Genomic DNA, 23,760 nt, shown 5'->3' with positions numbered 1-23,760 from the left:
AGTGCTCAGCACCTCACAGGATGGAGCTTGCTGCTCAGTGCTCTCCTTAGAGTTAGCAAGACTTCAAGAAGAGACGCGCAGGTATGAAAGGGAGTCACAGCTGTGGAGCAAATAGCCCCCCCTTAGCAAGGCCAGGCTGGAGGAGCTGTTTGCTTTGCTCATCACTGCGGTTCTGTTAGCAAAGGGTGCAGTTTTTGCAATGCCCTCCACAAGCAGGGCAGCCCTGTTGAGAGCTCTCTGAATCATCTTTCCATAGCACAGGCCAAGGAAATTTGATGGTATCCCCACCCATCTTTGTTGCTCTTTAAATGAGCATTCAAAAATCAGGAATTGCACTGTAGAAACTGTGGGGCTCAATTAGTTTTATTTGTTCTTTGGTTCTAGGTTTTATATTTTTTTCCAATAAGCAAGGATGAGAACTTCCCTCTCCTTTTCAAATGACGCAGATTCTCCCAAACCAAGAGGTTTGCAGGCTTTGGGGCTGTATGAAAGCATATGAAATCTTTTTATTTCAAAGAATGAATACTGTTGAAAGCAAGATCATCTACAAAGATGTCCAAGAGTGGCTACTCTGGTAAAATGCAAAGCACAAGTTGCTTTCTCACAATGTGGTATGACCTCTAAGGCAGCATTGATACTCTTTGTAGTGAATGTGGTAGGGAAGGGTGCAAACTACTCTATAGCAGATACTTTTCTGCAGTAATCTACATGAAAGGGAAGGCAAGGGGATGCTATATAAAAAAGGAAGAGATCCAGAGATCTAGGAATCCAGAGGCTTGTTTCTCATCTATCTCCTGAGCTTCTAGATTTAATAACTGCTGCACAGCTCTCATAGTGGGTCTAAGACAAAGCCATGGTCCTCAGCAATAATCGCTTTCATTCTCACACAGAACGCTGAGTCTGCAGGGTAGCACCAGATTGGGAAGAGGCTCAACACTTAAAGGAAGGTGATTGGTGCACTTGGGTGGAGGCAAAAGCTAGCTCCCAGGGGATCCCTGCTGCAGAGCTACAGGTGATTGCGGGGCCTGCATGAGCTCCAGCTGATAACGGTAGGAAGGCAATTACACACCTGCCAGTGCATCTGTTACAAATAGCTCCAGAGGCTGATTCATGGGTTGGTTTATTTCAGGGGTCCTCAAACTACAGCCTGTGGGCTGGCTGGCCAGCCAGCCAGCGCACTGCGCTGCGCGCCCCCCCCCCCCCGGGTCCTCAATTCAGTGCCTGGTATTTATAGAACCCCCTGCTGCTTCCCCCCCCCCTCCGGGGGGGGGGGGGGGGGGCAAAACCAAGCAGCTGCAGATGACTTCCTGCCACTTAATCCATGCGCCAGACCCCCGTTTAAAAAGTTTGAGGACCCCTGGTTTATTTGATGCTTCCCCCCTTCCCCTGCTGCCCTTCTGGCTTGCTTTGCTGACAGGAAGGACTGCTTGGTTAATATATGAGCATCTACTCTTCAAAACCAAAATCTGCCAGTAAAGTGGATGTGATGTCAGCCACATAGAAGGCATGGAAGCATGTGAAAAATGGTGAATTCAGCAGTCCTGGGCTACCATCATCCTGCAGCAAGAGAAGGTATTTAAACATTGCAGGGCAGGCAGGCAACTCACAGAATACAATGGGTACCGCATTTGAGGGCTGCGGCTGCTTTTCCTCTGCTTGGATCTTCCTGGGAACGACAGTGCAGGCACAGCATGGGGGGTGTTATGCCAAGTAGGCCCAGTGTCTATGCAAAAAAATTATTTCTGCTCCTCCAACACCTGAGGCTTTGCTTCTTATTGTTTTGCTGTTTGCTGTTGGCAAAGGAGAGCAGAGGGATTGCTGTTCTCCCTCCTGCCTTCCTCTTGGCTCCAAATAGGATTACAGTTACCTAGGCTGATCTTTGCTGCCAAGCACCAGGTTCACCCACACTTGGATTGCAGGTGGAGAAGTCATTTTCCCTGAGGCCCTGGTGGTAGGGATATGGGGAGAGCTTCACCATAACTTGGATTATGGCTAATCTGGCCTGTCCTCCACTCTGCCACCCTCCCAGCCTTTTGCTGTGGCAGGGAGGTCCCTCTAAGAAGTTACTGCTGCCATGCGGCTTCTCTAGGGGAGCGGGGATCATCAGCTATGCTGGGCTGGCACCTGGGGGAGATCTGAAGCAGAGCTGGCAAATCAGACTGAATCTGGCCCTGGTTCTTCCCCTGGAAACACATTCAATGTCAAGGACATGCCATGCTTTTGCAGGAGCAGACTATAATGAATGTTAGTGCTAAAGGGTGTAGAACAGGCAGAGAATCTGGCCCTTTTGTCTCCAGTGCCACAAGCACAAACACAAATACCTGGGTACAATGTTTTTACTTTCATCAGGGCTCTACAGATGTGAAGGGGCCCCTGTTAGATCATTTGCAGATAACTCGGAGCATGTAAATAAATCCATCCCTGTCTCTCCAGAGATCCCAACTCAGATGTTGCATGCTGTAAACTCCAGCATTTGTAGCTTTCATTTACATGATCAGATGGGGAAGGGAGGCAGGTTAGTAACAAAGGGTGCAGCTGCCTGCCCCATATACTGTCTCCAAGATCAACAGATTCCTTTACCCCCCGAGGTGCTGGAGTCTTTAATCTAAAGCTCCATGGAGATGCTCCATGCAATTAGCACCTATGCTTATTACTCCCTCTTGCTCCATTCTTACCCCAAAGCTCTCTAGATAAAAGGGAAGACTTTTAAAGCTCAAAGTCTTCTGTGGCAGTTTCCTACTTCGTGTAGTTTTACCCTGCCTCTCCTCTCCCTACTCCTTTCTCCATGGCTCTGAGAATCTCCCAGGTTTGTTTGTGGTTTTTCTTTTTCACAGGAAGTTCAAACTCTGCTTTCCCTTATTAGGATTGTCTGTAATTCCATCTCCTACACATCCATCTTACCATCCTTGAAACTTTTTTCTATTTTTACACTCCTTTCTGCATCCCGGAGCCCAGCTAGTTATTATCTTTTTCCCCCACTGGGTGGCTGCTTATCTGTTTATTTGCAAAACTGGATAGAGGTCTTCTAAGACAAGATATTTTAATTTCTTTTCCAGCTGTCCTTGCTCCAGAGAGGCAGAAATTTAGCAAAGGAAGACTTTAGGAGCTGTTTGAGGTTTTTTTTCTTAGTCCCGACTAAAATCTGAAAACACTGTGGCAGGAATCAGTAGTGCCTGTTGTTATCTTAGGTCTGCTGCACTCTTGTGCTGTGTTCTTGGGCAAGGCACTTCAGCTTTAAGTCTGTTTTCCCCAGTTATCAATAGACAAAATCAAATGGGTTGGTATATCTCCCAGGGATGCTGTAATCTTTAATTAGATGGTCCTTGTAGAGTACTTCCAATACAAAGCTTTCTGTGGCAGAGCTAACTGTTATTGTCCAGAGGAAAAAAAAATATGCTGGAGTAAATTCTGGCTCTTCCCGAGAGGCTGAATAAAGGGTATGAGATGAGCTGGAGAAGCAATAAAGGGATGGGGATCAATTCCTTTTAACCACAGACTCCTAAGGGATTTGCATGACCTCTAGTGGGTCTGCAGATGGTAAGTGAGAAAAGGAAGCTTATTGTCAGTTGATTTAAATGGCTTATATACAGAAGAATGGAAAAATTATAGAGATTCCCATCCAAAAAATGCTGGAAACTACTGATGGCTAGAAATGGGTCACCACCGGGGTGGAAGAAGTCGACAAAGACTTGCTTGAACTTTCATGTGAGTTCCTTTGTGACTGTACACCTGTGGGGTATTCTAGGGATGGGTCAGCTCCCAAGAGTAATCCTGGAACTAGTGAATTTTAAGGAGCTCTGATTTTAATTCATGTAGTTTAGTTTCTGTGGTTTACATCAAAAGACACCAAAATGCTGGGAAAACCTCTGGAGCAGCCACACCTCAGTTTTGAGAAGGGCAGTTCATTCACACCTACTTCAGTGCTCTTCCTTTTAAGCTGTATTAATTGTTTTAATAAACAAAACAATTTTCTTTCTAGAGCATTCTATTCGTTTAGCTGCTAGTCACTTAAGCAGTGTCGCCGTACGCTGTGAAGTTGTCCTTGGTTTTTCTTTGTCTGATTCCATTTATAGGTTTTTATTGAGTTTGATATGGGCAAGAAAGAATAGATTTCTTGCAGCCCAGATAATTCTGTCACTGGCGCATTCTCAGAGGTGTCACTGCTCTTGGTTCTCAAATTCTACAGTTGTACACCCAAATCGGGCAGGTAGCCATGAAAATAGAGAATTAGGCGGCTAGTTACCTGACTTGCATGCACAAATTGACATTTTTATGTGTGAGTGCAGCTTCTTAGAGATGGTAACTGGTTAGGTGTATTTATTTCGCTTCTCTTTAAAACAGTCCATCAGTTTCTTCTGCCGCTTTCACTTGCTGCAAGTTAGGGTCAATCCAATTAAATTGGTGCAGTTGCTTCAATGAAAACTAGTAAGAGCAAGAAGAGAATTTGGTTTGTTGTCAGTGTGATGGTTGTCACTAGAGAAAAAAATCAGTTTGCACTGGGATAGTTGACTTTGCTGCATATTTGAGATATTTCCCATTCTAAGTATAGGAAATACTTGAACAAAGTCAACAACAGTGTAGTCAGCATGCAGTTCTCTTTAGGTGCCACCATTATAGCTGTGTGTTGTGCTGACGGAGTGAATTCCAGATGAAGCTTGGAGAAGTGATGATTAATTTCCAGCAGTTCCAAAGAGGAAATTATACTCGTTAAATCAATCTAGACGAATTTCAGCTCTTGCATAAAAGACACCCTAATTGCATTGGTGAATTCAGAATGAACTGCAGTGCAGTGTGCAGGAAGTTCACACACGCCTTGTACTATCATTAATGATTGCAAAAGAGCCTGAAATGTTTACTCACTCGGCCAATAACATGTTTGTGTTCCCTCCTTTTTTTTTTTTTTTTTTTTGACCTTATTTAATTGCAATGGGAAGGGGGCAAATATATGGTCTCTGATTAACTGAAATGATGTACGGAATAAATCCTTGGCTGGCGTTGCTGGGTCTTGTTGCATCACAGCAGCGCAGGCTGAGCTGGTGTAAAATGTGCTGTTCAGCTCCATTTGTGACACCAGTTCACTGTAGCTGAAGATCTGTGTGTAGCTCTGTGTTTGGGAACATCAGTCATGGTTTGTTGTTATTTTCAGCCTGCCCTACTTTGCACTGTCATTAATCATGGAGAGGTAGATGGGATGGGGACCAGACTGGCAATTCCTTTTGTGGTGACAGTCACACAGCCCTCGGTTTGCAGTCAGCCTGTGCGCCACTTTCTTTCCATCGAACCTTTCCTTTCCCAGAAGCAGGGTCAATGAGACATTTAATTTATTAGCTGTTCAGGGTGATTTACTGGCTTCAAATTAATACGAGCTAAATTCACAAGGAGCCTGTGGAGAAGAAAAGCAGCTAAGGAATGAGGCAGCCAAGTGTTTTGTGGGTCTGTGACTCAGCAGGTTGCAATTAGGCCACATAGGGGAATGGAAGGGATGGCCACTGTCGCTTCCCATTGCAGTCTTGTTGGGGACAGCAGTGGAGCTGCTTCAGGTTGACCTGTTGGGTGCTTAATTCAGCCTGTTGTGCTTTGGGCACGGGCTTGGTAAAGATTTTCAGTCAGCCTCTTTTATTTTTTACTCCCTCTCTCCCCCCCCACCCACCCCCCGCCCCTTTCAAAATGGCAATGGTTATGAAAGGGCTGGGGTGGAGTTTTGTCTGTGTCCAGGCTGAGTGCAGTTAGGTTGTGTGTGGTCCCTGTCACTTTATGGGACTTGGGTAAACACCAATTTCTTTGTTATGTGCTGAATAGGAAAGTTAGCCCCAAATTAGCACTAATGTGAGGTCATTTAACCCTTATGGGAGGTCTTTTGAAAAATCATAATAGAGCCATGCAGGAGTCAGGACAAACCAGTCACAGAGCCCTGCCAGGTTTTGTGCAAGATTGACAAAGTGCACTATTATCATGCCGAGACAGGGGTCAAAAACGTAAATACTCTGAGACTGGCAGAGAGAAACTTTCCTCCTGCTGGGCTGATTATTCCTAAAACAGGTGCTGGTCCTAAATCCCCATGCAATGGCTACAAGCTCCCCATATTATTCCTGCAGGGTTTCAGGCCAGGAGAATTAAAAGTGGATTGGAGCTGAGATGAGCGTCAGCATCTCCCAGTCCAGCGTATTCATTGACTTAATGGTTGCTGGGTCAGGGCAGCTCTTTCTGCAATTTCATTGTCCAGCCCTTGAAACAAGAGCTAGTCTTTAATTGCCATTGAAAATAACTGTGTGTGGCTTGTCTGGGACATGTAGCAGCCTGTGAGTGAATGGGAGCTTTTACAGGCGTGATACAGACACTGGTGTCCTCCTTTCTTGGGCAGTTATGGGCTGGGGATGCTCCTGGTCAGCGAGAGCAATAGGCTCTGCTGGTCAAAACATCTGAAGTGGGTCTGTGTATGTGGGGGAGTTTGCTTGCAAGCAAGGTCCACCCTGGGGGAAAGCTCTGATGACCTGTGGGACTAAGCAGACTGTCAGGGAGCCATAAACCTCTTGTAACTGTGGACCCGCATCTGCAAGATTTATTAGAGCTGTTGGTCAAGACACAAAGGTGGGGTTATGGGAAAAGAGCCCAGTGTCAGTGGAGGCCAATGGGTGCTCCTAGTGTGTGCTGGGTGAGGCAATGGGTGCATGCAGATCCCAGCCAAGGGAGGAGTGTGGGCCAGGCTGTTGTGGCAGGGCTCAGCAGGAAGGTGGGCACAGATGGCCCAAATGTAGTACAGAGAGGTCACAGAGTGATGGAAGGAAGCACGGGAGGGTGTAACATCCTGAGCTGGAGGGAGGGAAGTGACTCAAGGAGCCTTGCTGCACACCATGGATGGGCAAAACCAGGAAGGTGGGTGTCCCTCCTGTCCCTACTGCCACGTAACTGAGTGTGCAGGGCCCTGGCTCTGCAGGGATCCCTTGTATGAGCCTGTGCTGGGCATTTTGGGTGTACGGGCCCTGCAGAGGCCACTGAGGCTGGGAGAATGGGCTTAGGCTGGAAACAGGAGAGCCTCGTGCATGTAACTCACTGCGTGTGGCTTTAGGCTGGCAAGCCCAGTTGTGTAGGCTGTCCTGTGCAGACATGAACAATTTGTGTCTCTTTTCATGGGGACCTCTGTAAAGAGAGAAGAGGTTTTCCCGGTGTCACAAGAGTGCTGGGAAGATAAAGAAATTAGAGAGTGGGGCACTTGATGGGATCAGAGGCCACAGGCAGACAGGGAACAGGCCAGACCCCTAGAGCTGCCAGAGCCTCTTTATCTGTGCACTGGCAAAGAGAGGAACTCCAAGCCTTAACCAGGTAGCTTTTTACAATATTAAGCACGTTTAAAGTTTCCATATGATTTCTGTCCACTTTTAAGTCCAGAAGTCAGGAGAGAAACCTTGGTCGCTCATTCCTGGTGAAAACCTGGCCATACTTCCCTGGGTGCCAGTGCGGGCTGGCTCTCTAATTCCAGCCTTCCCAGATGATTCCCCAGGTGGTTGTTGAGAAATACCTTTCTGCCAAGCAGTCGGCAGGACCGGAAGCTCCAGATACCTTCCCATCTGGAAAGGCAATCAGACAAAATGCCAAGCCCAGGGGGCAAAATTTCAGTCTTGGTGCCAGTCTTGCTTATTACATATCTGGGTTCTGCAGCCTGGTAGACTTTCATCATATAATTTATTTGCTTCTCAACATCCCTGCAGTTATTAAAAGCATCATACTCAGAACTGCCACCCAAGGTTTCTCTAATTAGTACATCTGCCTTTCGGGGCAATTTTGGATTGTTCAGTTTACAGCTTGACCTCAGGCAGTGAATGGCCAGAATTCGATCTGGGTTCCTGTTAGCCAGGGGAGCTGCCTGGGGTCTTTAGGACACTGGAGATCACAGGGAGAAAGGATCTGATACTGCAGGGATGGGCTCTGTAGTAATGTCAGCCAAATGTCATGCTCAGGTCAAGGGGGAAAGTCTCCAAATACCCTTGCCTGCCTGCTGCCACATAATGCCAACTTGCACCACAAGGCTCTGCAAAGAGCAGTTTTTCTTGTGTGGAAGAAAAGAACAATCCAAAATGTCCCCTGGGAAGGCTCGCAATGGCCCTGCACGGCCCTGTTTGGTACTTGTCTATGCTCAAGATTCAATGCTGGCTCCAGACAGCTGGCTGGGCTCCCCAAATGTCATCTCATATAGTGGGACTAATTAGCTGGGTGCAAGGAGGCCTCCTTAGGTTGTGTTGTCTTCCCCATGTATGGTCCTCCTGCTCCTTCCAAATTGTGGTTGAGCTAAAGTAGCCTAATGCAATTAATCCCATCAGCTGGAATGCAAAGGCAGTGCAGACTTAAGACAAGGAGTAAACCTATCCCTGCCTTCCTGCTGAGCACCTCCAAATGCAGGAACCTAAATGGAGAGGCAAGTAGGCCAGGTGGGAGCCTCACGTTTCGTTTATCTGACCTTTTATTCAAGAATGGCTAAAATACATCTAAATTCTTGTAACAAGGCTTTCTTGGACCTTCTGGCATCCTTCACCTGAACCTGGTCTTCAGCTTTGTCTCTCCACTGAGCTGTGAATCTGGCTCTTCCTGGGTCTGACTTAGATTTCTAGTTTACCCTAAAATGATTTCATTCTGTGCTGAAAATCAGAGCAGCAGGCACTGATTTCACTGGCAGCGATTAATCCTAAAGCTACTGTAGGAACGCACAGGAAAAGGTCTCATTGTTAAGGTTATAAATCCTTCAGGTTCAGGTAAAATTGTAGCTTCCTTTTTGCACCTTTTTAGAACTCATCTGTACTTGGGGTTTGGCCACAAGTACCAGTTCCGGCTCCAGTAGAGACACGGTTTATGCTGGTGCAGTATAATTTGTTTGATCTTGTTTCAAACTGGGGTAAAAATGCATTGCTATAAGTCACATCTCCACTAGTGGTTTGCGTGGGTGACTAGACACTCAAGGTAGGCAAATTTTTCTAAGACTCGCATAAAATTACTTGCAGTACGGTCATGGCTGCAAATCCCATGAGAGCCCCAGGGGCGGCATCTCTCCAAGTGCTTAGTGCAGGGACTGCCCAAACAGGTCTCCAACTGGAACAGGCACAAAGGTTGTGAGAGGCAAAGCTCAGGCACAGTGACGTGCAGCGAGCAGCCCTTTGGTCTCCTGCTTTCCATGTCAGTGCCTTAGAGACAAGTGATGGCAACAGATCTTCCCTGAATATCAATGCTGAGTGCTGTTGCTGCTCAGAGCCAGCATCAGAGCTTTGCAGGTAGATGGGGTTTGCCATTCTCAGAAGGCTGACCTAGCCACCTGTGCCTGGTGTTTGGGTGCCGTGTAGTATTTGTGGGGAGGGTATGGAAGTATCAGCATAGAAGGGAGGCTGATTCTCAGGACTTGAAGTAAAAGAAGATTGATTGATTTATTTAGCAAAGACAAAGCAACAGTTTGTTTTGTAAGAGGTATGCGCTTCTTGCAGGAGGCATTTTCTGTGAGGAAGGAAAATCTCCAAGCCCCTAAGGGCCAGCAGCCCTTATGTGCTAACTGCCACCCAAGATGTTCTTGGTGCATCTCTTTAAATGTTGCAAAACTACCTGATATTTTCCACTCCATGGGATAACTGGTACCCTGCAGTGAACTTTCTCTTAATCCCCCACCAACAACCTGCCCTGAGAAGGGAGTTCCAGCCCTACAGAGCCTGATGAAAAGTAATCTGGATTTGCTGTGCAGGAAGACTCGTGGATTTATACATTTGACCTAGATGCTGGGCAATCTACAAACAATCTAATAAGCTCTTACGAGGTTTGGTTAGATTTGTTATCTGAGAAGGCGATGCACTGATAGGATTTGAATTTAGGCTTCAATTAGGATGGCAAGATTTTTCACCCTAGGTGTTGGGTTATGGCCTGGCCAGGAAAAGTGAGCAGTATGAGCAGGTAGAGTAAGTCAGAATTAAGTGGGCCTTTGTATGGTATCAAATATGATAGACAAGTGCCAGCTAGGGAGCAAAGAGAGCTTGGCCACTGCCAGAGGGTGGAGTAGGTGGGTATCGGTTTTCCTTTCTCTCCTAGACTTCAGTCTTGGGGAGGATGTTCGGAGAGACGATGCCAGTGGAGTTTCAGGGCTCCTCCGAGCTGCCATGTGCCTGCTCATGTACTGTAGCCCTGACAGGGAGGCATAAGAGCAAAGCCCCGGTTCCTTGCAGCTTTTGGTCTCTTTGACAGAGGTGTCAGCAGGAGCTGGGCTGTGTTGTGGGGGCTCCGGCAGGTGAAGACCTGGTACACGGCTGTGATTATCTGTATCCTCACCAGATCAGAGCTTCATCCAGAGTGGGTGCAGCTGCAGTGTGGATGGAGGAGGACTATGCAGCTGAGGGGCTGCCAGAGAGACTTGGAAGGTCCCATGACCCCCTGATAAAGCTTTGCCTGCTGTTAGCTGTGCTGGCAGAGTGCTGGTCACAGCAGTGGTGTGCAGCACCAACGGGAAGCCAGAGAGCCACTGACTCCCTTGTGCTGTCAGATGAAGATGGCATACTGCAGCAACTCCCTCGAGCTCTGCTTGCAAAAGAAGATAAAGTCCAAAAATTCAAGTTTCCCCTTTCTCCAGCCCAGAACTGTAATTTTTACAAGAGGCTTCAGCACTGTCAGCTTTGCTTGGGGTTTGCTGCAGCATCCCACACAGGGTAGGCTCCTGAAGAGGGCTCTCCTTTTTCCTTTGATGGCTGCATGTTAGCATGACAAAGCTGGAGCTCTGGGGGAGTGAGCAGGGCCAGCGCTGGGCCTGTTTGCAGAAGATTTTCAAAGGGAAATCCCTCCCTGCCGGTGAAGAGCTGAGAACTAGAGCTCCAAGTGCCGGCTGCTTCTCCCACATGAGGTTGCTGAGAAGTCTGTGCTGTGTGACCTGCGCGGTATCAGCCAGCGAGGCGATAGCTTGGTGACTCATGCAGGGCCTTTGGCAGGGGTTTCCAGTTTTCTCAGTGGAAATGAGATTCAGTTCCCACAGTTGATGTACCAAGCCCCTGCCCAGCCTTGCTTCTTCTCCCCTCCCTCTGCGTTTTGCCTTTTCATTTGAATGCTTCGGGAGCAGAAGGTGTCTCCAAACCAGGCCCAGGATCTAAGCATGAAATCCCAACTCTAGGGACAATTTTAGAGTCAAATCAAGATTGCAGAGCCAATTTCTTCTTCCGCTTCTCTATAAATAATCAGGTCCAACAGCTGTCTTCTCAAGCTATTGTGGGAAAATCAGCTCTTGCCAAAGTGCTGACAGAGAAAGGCAGGACGACTGCTGCTGTGTGCCAATTCTAGCCATCCCAAAACATCCCCTGTACCAGTATCCCATGACTTATTCAGATGAGTAATGACAGGTGTAGAACAGAAGTGAGAAATAATTAAAATTTGCAGAGTGCTTTGATGATTCCAATACTGACCAGCCTTAGCAATAATACGGCGTGAGCCATGGTCCTGCCAAACACAGGGCTGGCTTAGAAACCACAAGCCAGGTCCCCGGTGGATGTAAGATTGGCTTTAAAATTGCTTAACTTTGTGTGGGGTGTGAAGGAGTTGTTTTCATTTCTGTCTCTTCATTCCTGAGCCTATAGGGATTGTGTTTTGAGGCATTCTGCAACAATCATGAAGGACAGAGTTTTTATGTAGAGAAAACTTTCACATGACGATGTGATTACAGGAAGTCAGGCTTTAAAATGGCAACTAAATAAGCTAATAACAGCAAGTATCAGCAGATTTGTAATGAGACCATGAAAGCTGGCAAACCTGAGACCTTGTGAGTTCCAGATGTTGCACACAGATAAGTATCTTTGGCCTGAGCTTTTCTAATTAGCTACAGAAACTTAAGTTGTCACGTCAAGGTGTCTTTCAAGGCTCTGTGAACGAGTGGATTCATTACAGTCCGCCGGGACAGACTGATATTAGTTCATAATATTTCTTTTTTTTTTTTTTTTTAAATTTGTGACTTAGGTATTTATGAATGAAATCCCATTGCTGTGCCGTACTTAGATTCGAGTTGGAACTGGCATTTCTGCAACTGCGTGAACCAAGCAGACGCCGGGATCCAAACACACTTTGTGCTTCAGCTGGAGTCTGAATCTGAGCCTAGTCTCTGCTGCCGGGATCTAGCCCGCTGGCTGATAAGGGTAATTTATTCTGAGCAGCCTGGGACACCTCTGCCAGTGACATTTCCATATCTCTGCTCATAAAGGGCTGATTAATCATGAATGGAGTCAACTGAGGTATCCGAGACCAAGCTCATCTCTGCTATAGTGTCACTGGCTGACATCAGATAACTTCCTGAAGGGAGGCAGCTTTGATCAAGCTGCAGCAGTGGGGGAAATGGTTAGGAGCAATGCCTGATGTTTTGCATCTGGTCCATTTTAAAAAACTGTTTTCATGTTTAAAAATAAGTTTCTCTCAGTGAGGAGTCAGAGCACTGTGGTAACTGTAGGCCCAGCCCTAAGCCCTTCCCTGCACTGGTGGCGTCATTGTCAGCACCTTCTGCTCCTGATATGGTATTTGCTGGGGGGATTCAGCTCCTTGTATTTTTTTGCAAGAGGAAATGTGTTTCGACTTGCATGTGTGATGCAGTTGATAGGAGGGAAGTCCTGTGAATTAGCTATGGCTGAAAAGCTGCAGCATGTGCTCACACTGCTGGGCGCTGGGGTTAGAAGACAAAGTTTATTTGAGGCCAGTCTGAAACCCCTTTCAAGGAAGACCCAGTTTTCTTCTGTGAAACCTTCCCCAACTCCTCCCCTGTAGATACTTGTAGCTGAATATCACAAGAAGCCTGGCCAGCAAATTTAGCTGAAATGGAAAACATCCTTGTGACATCTGCAATCAGCTCCCTCTGTAGACTAAACTGGTATGTCCATTCCCTGCTGTGGGTTTCTTCTAGCTGGGTTTGGATTGACAGGTGTCAGCTAAATGTATGTACTGAAAGCTCCAGAGTGAGAGCATGGGACAAGCTCAGGTCAGAGCACGCGGAGAAAAAATGAAGCTTCTTCCACACAGAGGAGCTGGCTGAGACGGTAGGTCATGTTTGTTTATTTAAACTGAAGGTGGCTGCCCTGAAGACTGTTAGTTGGGTCAGTTGTTTGCAACCCAAACTTGTTACTGTGTAAAAACTGGTAGAACTAGATAAAGACAACAGGAATTTTCCTGTAGCCCCGTGGGCTACAACAGATAATAACAAAGTGGCCTGACTCTATTAAAAAGACATTTAAGCATCAGGTCATGTTGTTTAGTGGTACTGGGATACAGAAGAGCCAACCGGCTTCCCAGATACCCTGCAGATAGGGGTATTCACCTAACTGGAAAACAACTGCTTGAGAAAGGGTCAGCGAGGGGGTTGTCTGTCTCTCGCTTCAGAAGGACAAAGTCTTTTTTTCCTTTTCCTCATTATTGCTATGACAATAGCGCTATAGAGTGACTTCTGCAGCCTCTGTTGTGCTATGTGTTGTACAAACAGAGCGAAAAGAGCAGTCCTGCCAGACTAAGACTTGCAGTCCAAGGAAGTTCCAGTTCAGCTTTTTGTTCTGCCTTCCCAAGGAAAAGGCTCTGGGAGGCAGAGGGAGTCTCACTGGGAAAGAGTGTCTGGTCTGGATATCAAAGGTTCCTACAGGTTTACATGGCACACGCTATATTTTTTGCTGGAAAAGCAGCTGAAGCAGCCACATCTCCCTTTGGAGAACAGCTCACTTTAACCTGCTTCAGGCTGCTTCCTCTTACTGCGTATTAATTGTTGAAGTGTTTTAATAACCTTTGGTCAAAACCAGCTGAAATTCCTGGCACATCAGAGGACAACTGGAAAGGATGTTTGACAGCTGTCAGTGGGAAAAGCCGTGTATCCTAAAGGGATTAAAGCCCTTGCTTTGAAGTTTCTTACAAGTTATACAGAAAAGAAGCCAGACTGGGAACAGTGAGCGTGAAATGACTTATCCGAGGTCACACCACAATCAGTGGCGGAGGGAGAAAGAGGATCAGGGTGGCATGGTCACAGGCCATGCCGCACCTTGGGCAGCTCCTCCAGATGCAGACCCAGCCAGCTCCTGACAGGGCAGTGGCATCTGAGGGCTGGAGACCCAATGAATGATTTTGTCGTCAATCATGCAGCTGCTGATCTCTTGCTGACGGAATGCAGCTAATCACCGTCAGCCCCTGGATGTTTAAAGAGGGTTTAACAATCCAAACACAAGTGCAACCCTGTTGCCTTAGAGAGGGTGTAGCTGTGAGCAAAATTTGGCCCTCTCTTTTAAACTTTGCAGTTTGTCTTGACTGCTGCATGCTTTATTTTTAGAGCATCATAAAGGGCTTTTGTTCCAAGGTATATTTAACAGGGGAGTGGAAGGGAAGTGGGAGGGTTTTGTGCATAGAGAATGTATCTCTTGGTCTCTTTTTTTCTAACCCACCCCCTCACCAGATACTCTTGGAGGGTGGAGTATAAATGAAAAAAAAAAAGAGAGAAAATAATAATTAAAAATACTGAAATCATAGTCAAAGGGATTGTCTAGGCGTCCAGGCCTGGAGGCCTCCCAGGCGCCATAAAACATATATTATCACAAAAAAGACAAGGTGCCCAAGAGAATGGAAGAGGCAGGGCAAGGGTGGTCCTGTCTGGCAGGAGCTGGTGGGTGCTGGAGGCAGCGTGGTGCCCAGGCAGCGCTGGCTGTCCCTGCTTCCCACCAGGACACATCACACCTAGACTGACGCGTGCTTGCTGGGGTGGTCCTGATCCTCTTTCACTGGTAATAGAGTAAAGTTAACTCGAGGGAGGCTGTGAGGGTCCTGTCTGTGGAACGATTGGCGGTAGGGAGTTGGTAGCATTTTCACCTGGCCTTGGAAAGGTGTCTGAGAGAGCAAACTCCAGCTGGTGTTACCGTAAAGAAGAGAGACATGTACATGGGCCCCACTTTACTGACGCAAAGGAGCTGGTTTCTGCTGTGAACCATTTTACAGAAGCGCCATAATTCCTGGAGGCTGGGAGAGTGCCTCAGTGCTGCGGGTAGGCGCGTAGCTGATTGCATAAGAAATAAGACTGTATGTGAGCCTACCTGGCAAAGTCTCTCATTCTGCCATTGCAGCAAGATCCTCGCAGGAAAAAGACGAGGTCCTGGATCAGTGGCAGCAAAGCTAAGAAGAAACTTCATGCTTAAAAACAGAGAGAGAGAGAGAATTAGTGAAAATCAGGGAGACAGTCACCACTGTCCTTTTGGAGTCCCAGTGGGTTTGTTCAAAGGAGAATCTGTGTTTCTGTCCTTTCTGCCAGCCCTTCCCAGCTTCCCAAGGGACCTTGTGGCTCCTCAGGCAGGCTCCAGACACACTGACGCAGGGCAGGGCATGCAGCCTCACCGGCGACTGGCAGGCAGCACCAAGAGCCTGGTAAGCCCAGATCATCCCTGGCTGTCCCCACTTCCACTGGAGCCGAGGTGCATGAAGTGGGAGTGCGGCAGTGGTGGGTTTAAACCCCCAAAGGTAGAAACAAGGCTCTGTCAGCAGCGTGCTGGTTGCAGAGCCTAGCTCCAGGCAGGCAGAAGGGTCCGGTGGCTTTGTCTCCTGTCTGCTATCATAGAGTAGCAGACAGCATCATCCCTGCTGTTTTGCAAAAGGCCAAGTTTGAAAACCTGAACGTTTCCATCCAGAGGTGGATTTGGCCTGGCCATGGTGGTGCTGAGGCCCGCAGGGCACCTTTTGCTAAGGCAAGCCTGTCACTGCTCAGTTTTGCTGGACACATTTCTCCCTCTCTCTTCTTTGACACAGGTTTTTCCCCTCAGAGGTCAGAATCCGGTGCCCTGCCGTTCCCCTGCATGGTCTGGCTCAGCTAGTGTTTTCTCCTCCTTCACTTTTGTTGCTGGAATCTGGTAAGTCTCACTGAAAGGTTAAAAGAAACTTGGAAATCCCCTGAGGGGATGTTGCTGCTCCTTGCACTACCCAGTGTCAGTGAAATACTCTCTGCCTGGGTCTGGGTAAAGGACGAGCACCCAGCACTACAACTCTGGTCATCGTGAACTGGGCGAGGTTTCCTTAATTTAGAGATATAATCAGAATATTGATCAACTAATGCCACCATCACCTAAGATTTGTGCTTTCCCTGGCTGGATAGGACATAGGTGTTCTTTCCTTTCCTTTTTTTGTGTTCTCACCGCTGCATGGTCTCTGCTATGGCATGGATTCTGATCTTCAGCTCTCATTCAGCTGACTTTTGTGTACTGCTGTCCTCTGCTGTACAAGGTCTTGGCAGCTGGCGCTCTCCAGTGATCCCCAGTGGAGTCTGTATTACTCCAGACCTTTGTTTTTCATTCCCAGAAAACAGACTTTGTCCAGTCCCCAGATCCCTGGCAGGCAGGAGTTTGCACAGCGAACTGGAGGGCGATAGTTGCTGGCTGGTCAGGCGAAGCTCAGCCCAGCACGTCCTTATCAGCCAGTGCAGATACACCGCAGTCACCCTTCATCCTGCGCGCCGAGCTGGCCGTGCGCTGAGTCACAAGCCATGGAGATGTATTTGGAGGGTGTTGTACCCAAATTAATACGCTCTGTCTTCACACGTGCCTGTGTAGACATGCCTTATGCCTGCCTGAGTGGGCTGCTAAGGCCACTTGTCACCGAGCTGGGAGAGCTGAACTTAACTGTTAGGTGAAGGAAGACTTTTGTGCTTTCTGGTATTCACCTGCTGGCGCAGGGCACTGAGTGGGACAGATTCAGTGAGCGAGGCAGTGATGGGGGGTGGGAACGAGTGGTGGAAGCCTTTCTTTTTCCCTTTGTTTTAAGGCTTGTACCAACATGTCTTCTAAAATCCTCTCCTGCCTTCCAAATCCAGCCAACATGAGTCACCCGCTGAGCCCATCCTTTGCCTCCTCATTGCAACACGGATGACAGAAACCATCCAACAAGAGTGCTTGAATCCATGATGAGTTTTGTTCTATTGCATAAATCTTTTCCCCGTTTACAGGTGAGTTGCTACAGAGCTATTGCCTGGGTGGTATTCCTGCAGCTGTTCCCAAACGGCGTGTGTCTGAGTTTCCCGCTGCCATCCTGCGTGTGCTGGAATAAGGCTCTTGTCTGTGCTACAGCAGGCAGGGCAGCGTGTGTGAACGGTAAGGAAAAAGGTTATCCCACAGACCTGTTTCCTTTCTTATCCAGTGTAATGCAAAGATTCCCTGAGCCAGTATGTTGCTGCATGTTCTTGGCACCTAAAGTCAGGGGGTTTAAGGTTACTTTTTTAAGGGAAAAGAAACCCAAAACCACTTAGGGAGACTTTATGGAGCAAGCAGCTAAGAACAGGTGAGAAAAGGAAAGAAAGGGTTAGCCTGTCAGTACAATCACCATTTAGGAATGAGAGGAAACTAAGAGGCTTTTCTTCTTCCCTAATTATTATATTCCCTTTATATATATATGTATGTATTTTTGTCTGTAATATTTATATATAAAGAAACAGCAAAGGACAAATCAACCCCCAGATTCATAAAAATGACAGCTATTTGGCATCGCAGTATATGGAACATGTCCACCAAACTGAAACTAATTATCGCAGAGATGAATAACTGATTCCACTCCTTTATCCTATCTTTTTTCCCCGGAGGGCTTTTCCCTCCTTCCCCACCCACCTCCCTCTCCTCCATCCTCTGGGGCCGGCAGGCGGAGGGTTACGGGCTGCACCTGTCTGGGTGTACCTGTCCCAGGGCACCTGTGCCGGCAGCCAATCCCCGGCCCTGGCGGCCTGTCAGCAGCATACCTGTACGTAAAACCTCACCATAAATCAAACACTTCGCAGGCAATGTCTGTCTGGAGCAGCGACTAGGAGAGAGAAGTCATCAGAATTTACGGGCGGCAAGGATTTGGAAACGTGGGGAAATATGTCTAATGAACTTGAGTAAGTAGAGGTTTTGTTCTGTTTACCCACTCCTCTCTGCTGAGTGTTTCTTCTGAGGCTTGTGAAGTGCTTTGGGTCTGAATGAGCTGGGCTCCTTGGGTTAATCTGCCTGTCCAGCTGTTTGCAAGTGGAAGTGAAAGAACAGGATGGGAGCGTTTTTCAGACTCCCTGTTCTTTACTAACGTGTTGCTGCTCTTTGGAGGAATCACTTGTTAGCGTTGTTATTTAAGAGTTGTTTAAAATCATGATCCTGATGATTTATTTTTTTCCCCCAGACTAGAAGTTGACACCTGGGCTTTCTGTCTAGAGGCAAGCCTGTTCTGCCTCTGTCCAACAAAATCCAACATAAGTTACAGTAATTCTGGTGTGTGTTTTTCTTAGAAAACACCTTCCAAAGTATTTACCAGTTTCTAGGTTTTTTGGGGGCAGGAGTTGTGTGGTGGTCTTTTTTTTTTTTTCTTTTTTCTTCCAGTTTTTTTTTTTTCTCTTTTAAAGTAAATGAATCCACTTTATGATCCTATCGAGTAATTATAACAGATTTTATTTTTTTTAACAAGAAAAAGCATTTAACACTTGCTGATGGTATGCATTTGCACAGCATACCATGCCTCATACCTCTGGAATAATATCACAGTAATGTCATATTAGTATGACACGATGTAGTAAAGGCTGGAAGAATATTGAACAATGGTTGAATATTGAATGCTGCTGTCAATCCAGTCTTAAAAAGTTTTCGAGGTATTTAACCCTGCATGAAGTACTTGTATATAATAAAATTTACAAAGAAATATATGTCAGTATTTATACATCTGTGTACAGATACAGTGCTTCCATATATTTTGAAAGAAAAACACATACCTGTATGTGTTTACAAGCCTGACAGAGGTGTTGTGACAGCTAATCTCTTTAACTATTAACCCTGAAAGGTGCAGCACTAATTATTGTTTTATGTAAATATGGGGATCAATCTGCTTGGATGGATTAAGAATCAGTGACTCAAATTTTCACTTTCTCAACTCTTTGGGTAATTTATAGTTGATGCTTTTTGAACTTAAGAGTCAGGCCATGTGGTTTACTCTCAAAATGCTACAGAGTGTGTGTGTGTACACGGGTGCGTTGCAGGATTAGATTGATGTATTACTAATTATGGTCTGGGGCATTAAGTTACCTGATGAATTACATGGTTGCTTGACTCTTCTCTTGCTAACGGACTGTTAACCCCTGTGCCTTTCACATGAGAAAGGGGGAATTGATGGGAGCAGCATCCCTTTTGTGATTCAGATCTCAGCTCCAAAGACAGATAAAAGTGCAGAGGTTGCCATCTGCTCCTGAGGACAGATCTCAGCGTGGGGCTCTGTGTGGTAACCCCCGGAGGTAAAAGGCTCAGTACAACATTTTCCTATAGATTGAACTTGAGGAAACATTTGCCAGTCTCTGTGAAAATTTCATTTTTAGTTCGCTAGCCCACAGCTGGGGGGGGGGGGGGGAAATTCTTTGGGGAGTGCAGGCAGGTGGGTGTAACACCAGCAGCTTGTTGGTGCCTGGTCGAGGGGCAGGGGCAGGCAGTGCCAGCTCTCCTGCGGAAAGCCTTAGGGAGCACAGTGGGCCTGGAGTGCCTCACCCAAAAGCTCCCCAGGGGCTGACGGAGAGCAGTGATAGGAGGTAAGGGAGCTGGGAACTCCGTGGTACCAAAGGCTGAAACCTTCAGATGGCTTTTGGGCTTACTGTGAGGGGGAAAAGGTGTCACTGAGGAGGAGGAACCATGTGAAGAGGCTGCTACAGCCCAACCCTGAGCAGTGGGGCTGTTGTAGTAGCTGTTAACCTCTGGTTAATCACGCAGGCCAAAGTCATACCGGGTGTAGCTTTGTAGACATCAGTGGAAGGAAAAGGCTGGCTCTCTCGGGAGCAGTGCTTAGAGGATCTGATAAGGGCAGCAGTGTGTGTCTGTGTCTCACACAGCCATTGTTCTTTACACAACCCCCACAACAAGCTGAGCACTGGGAGGATGGATCTGAGCTGTGAGCCTGTGCCCAGATGTAGCTGATTTTGAGGGAGCTGTGAAATCCCCAGGCACTGGTGCTGTCACCCAAAATGACAGGGAGAATAATCTCATCTCTTCCTTTGCCACTTTAATTTTACGGAACGACTGGGAAGAGACTAGTGTGGCATGAGAGAATGAGATGTTTTGCCTATTATAAAATATTCTAACTGATAATTTCCATAGTCTTCTAAATTGAACTTATGCCTAACTCTGTAATGTGTGGGCTTGAAAGAGTTAACCAGGAGTTACTCCCAGTTGTGGTTTTGTGGTCGAAACCATGATCGCCAGAAGCAAATTTTTGTCATGCATAAGGTGTGTTATTAAAACTTGAGTTATGCTCCTGGTGAATGAAAAGTTAAAGCCCTTTTTATAAAATCCTGGCAGTAAAGCACACAAGGGATAACCATGCTGAAGCAAGGTACGCTTTCAAGGGAGACGTGGGTTTTATTTTAAGTTATGTAAAGAGAACTAGAGATTTGTAAATTAAAAGAAACAACAATCAAATAACTGCTATGCAATTCACAACAAAGGAGTAAAAGCCCTCTGAATAAACTCTAGACTCAAAGCAGAGATAAATCAACATTTACATAGTATCTCTGCTTTGATGCTTTGGGTCACATTTTCAACTGATTGGTACATCCGTATAATTCCAGAGAAATCTGTAAAATAAAGACAGCTACACTGATGAGGATCTACTCCTTCTCTGTTCAGTCTGGTGTTTAAATTGTTGATAATTGTAAAGTATTCATCTGAAAATGCACTTGCGCTTACATTGCACCTGCAAGCACTTCAGTTCAGCTGATTGGCAGGGAGACTGCTCCTGATCAGTGCCTCGGCTTCTCGAATCGCATGTGCTCGAGGATGATAAAGGCAACAGCTGAAAAATACATTAATCAGTGGAAATGGTTATATAGCATACAATTATATTCTGGCTGGGACTCCATTGCTAATACCCAAGTTTCAAAGGCTCGGAAGTTAAGAAAATGTAGTGGCTTGTTTTTTGTTATTTCTTTGTTTTACGTTGTTCTGGCTGATAGCTGTGATTATGGTATGGGTGAGGGTAGCTCTGATTCAGAAACAGTCCTTGTCCCTAGAGTGTTCATAGCCACAGGTGTTCAGAGGAAAAGCCCAGACGTCATTTACCAAAGCACTTGGCTCCTGGGTGCCAGCCACCTGCTGTGCCATGGTTTTGTTTCTTTTCATCATTCTGTCTTTGCTGCCTGAGCTGTGACACTTGCTCTCCAGAAATGCATTGTTTAATAGGGGTTTAGGTAGAATGGGATGAATCGTATTTGTTCGGCAAAAACATTGTTTGAAGCACATTATGCTATTATTTTTTTTTTATTATTAAACAGTAAAGCAAAAGGCTTGCCTGACCTTGGGGAACATGAGTTCAGAGGATGCTATGAATCAGAATACATGAGTGTACATCAGCCAAGCACATTATAGGAGATCTGGGCAGCTGAGATCTGGCCCTCATGGATGGGAAGAAAGAGGAAAACAGAAGGAGAGAGCCAACCCAGGCTGTGTCTTGCCAGGTCTGCACATAGTCCACAGCGCAGCTGAAGAAGGTACAGCTGCTGCCAGATGTGGCGCAAGGATAGCCTGGTAGTGCAGGGGAGCAGGCTGCGTCGCCTGAGCTTGTGTCGAGTGTCCTGCCCTGACACATGCTTCCTGTGCCCTCTTGAGCAACTCGCTGGAGGATTCCCCTCACCCACCTTCAGCCAGCTTAAACCCAGGTGCCAAGCTTGTTAGCTGGCTGAGTTTGCAGGCGGTAGGAAGAGATCGGCACATCCCAGTCTCAAATGGGAGGACCAAATTGTCCCCTTGGCTCCCAGAGCACATAGGAAGCCTGAGACTCAGCACGTAACTCTGAAGTGGCAAACCTCTCGTGAGGTTTAATATTAATCTCTGCTCTTACTGCTCTCTTCAATGAGCGCTGAGGAAATAACTACCATCATTTAGTGTGTTACTGCAGGATCCTCTGATAGGATGTGATAAGTATAGAACCTTGAGTAAAACTGGGCTCTGTTCTTAGTCAGGGCCTCTGTGCCCTGCTACAGTACAAATAACCCACAGTAATTGATTACTAGATTTAAATGAGATTACCTGAAGAGCAGTAGAAAAGTAACAAACTTTGTCACAAAAGATTGCATACTTCTTTGTTGCTACCATTGTTCTTTTTTTAATCCAAGTCTTGTAAAACTTCGATTTTTTTTTACTTCTTTCATTTAAAAGCCACAGTTCTTGGAGTCAGTGAATATACGAGAATTAAAAAATAAAATAACAAGTAGTTAGGTTTTGAGATGTGGAAACTGGGGGTGGAATCCATAAGCACTGAAAACAAAAAAGGATAACTGAAAGCACCTAAACTCTTGGAGTTATGAAGCGCTTCTCATCATGTGTAGTTTTTCTTACAGTGTTTGAAGGACTGGGAGCTTCAATGCAGTGTGCGTGTGTGTGTGTTATGTGTTGGTGGAGATGAAGGTTTGTGTTCATGAATACATGTGTACATAAGGTGTCCTTATCTGCTTACAATGAAAATAGGAAAGAGAGTAAAGTTTAGACCAGTATTTTAGAAGTACCAGGTGGTAGAACTGTTCAGGGACTGGTTTTTGTGTCTTCCCTTTGGAGGCTGATCACCCTGAAACTCAAGGCAACTCAAAACTAAAGCGTCCAACGTCATAAACTGCTTCTGGAAAAAGTCAGCTATAATTCCTGAACTGCAAAGTAATTCTGTGCTGTAATTTGTTTTGTTAGGCAGGGAAGGCACTAAAGCTCGAATCTTTTGTGAAATGTGATTGTGTGGGTGGATACCTCAAGGATGATGTTATCAGGTGAAACACAATGCCAGCTGGTGTCCCCCAAACATCACTCAACACTGGATGTCTCATGGAACCCTGCAGGCTAGAAAGGCGGGAACAGTCCAGTGCTGTGAGATTTATAGCAGAGGTTCAGGTCTGGTTCTGTTCTCTGGATAAGTTATCTTAATGTCAATCCCCATGCCTCAGTTTCTCCTCCTGTGATAATAAATAGCATCAAAAGCAGGGAGTTAGGCTGGTGTAAAACTGAAGAATAATGAGCTCAGATCTTGGGTTGATGTGTCCTAAAGAGCTGTAAGGAACCCAAGATGGGTGAGTTCCCTTTATATCGCCCAGGTAGGGCCTGCCCCTGGGAGGTTTGTCTGGCTCCAGGACGCTTTGGATTCAGCCTGCAAACCGTTCCAACTGGTTTCAGCTCTGCAGGAGGGATGGGGTGGGGGATTCTGTCAAAGAGCTTGGCAGGGCTCTATCTCCCCGAGTGTCAGCACAACACACATCGCCCCGGTCCCCACCCTCCTCCATCCCACCCGCAGGGACGCACCACACCTTCCCCGCTGCATGGCCAGAGCCAGCTCCACGGCTAACCCATCCTTCTGGGTGGTGCTGAGCACCACTGGCTTGTATCGACAGTGAGGACTCTCAGCACCCTTTTGGGAAACAGGAGCCATTTCTCACAGATGCTGATGATGGCCTCTTCTTTCCTTCCCAGCCACCACACATTACTGCTCTGCACTTACTAAATGCAAGTAGATGACCTGTTGTGTGCATCTGTGGTGGGGTTAGCCTGTCTCATGCATGTGCCACGCAGGCTGAGCACTCCCAGGAAAAGAGAGGCTCTTGTGCTGTCTTTGTGGGTGAAACAGAGCCGAAGGATGGCTGGGAAACATCCAGCCGTTGTGCTGAGCTAACGCTGCACTACCCTGGGGCTGATTGTGATGCTGAAACGTCCCTAAAGAAATCCAGTGACAGAGGCCACATTGTTATCCAGCTGCCAGAGAAAATATTTTGGTCTTGTAGGTAGCGCAGGTCAGGGTCCG

At 46.7% G+C, this 23,760-nt stretch overlaps 1 protein-coding gene across 1 annotated transcript in view; it reads left to right on the top strand.

Annotated features, from left to right (window-relative positions):
• The first annotated feature begins 16,953 nt into the window (after positions 1–16,953).
• The window catches only part of GRHL3 (grainyhead like transcription factor 3), a 29,655-nt gene continuing 22,848 nt past the window's right edge, over positions 16,954–23,760 (top strand). The window contains exons 1-2 of the mRNA XM_005433052.4: positions 16,954–17,084; positions 17,762–17,860. Coding sequence (XP_005433109.2) covers positions 17,844–17,860 — 17 coding nt within the window. The 5' untranslated portion in view covers positions 16,954–17,084; positions 17,762–17,843. The remainder of the gene's footprint in view (positions 17,085–17,761; positions 17,861–23,760) is intronic.

Source organism: Falco cherrug, chromosome 3 (genome assembly GCF_023634085.1).
Source record: "Falco cherrug isolate bFalChe1 chromosome 3, bFalChe1.pri, whole genome shotgun sequence".
Taxonomy (NCBI): domain Eukaryota; kingdom Metazoa; phylum Chordata; class Aves; order Falconiformes; family Falconidae; genus Falco; species Falco cherrug.
The sequence above is the reverse complement of the archived record's forward strand: the minus strand, read 5'-3'. Positions and strand labels throughout refer to the sequence as shown.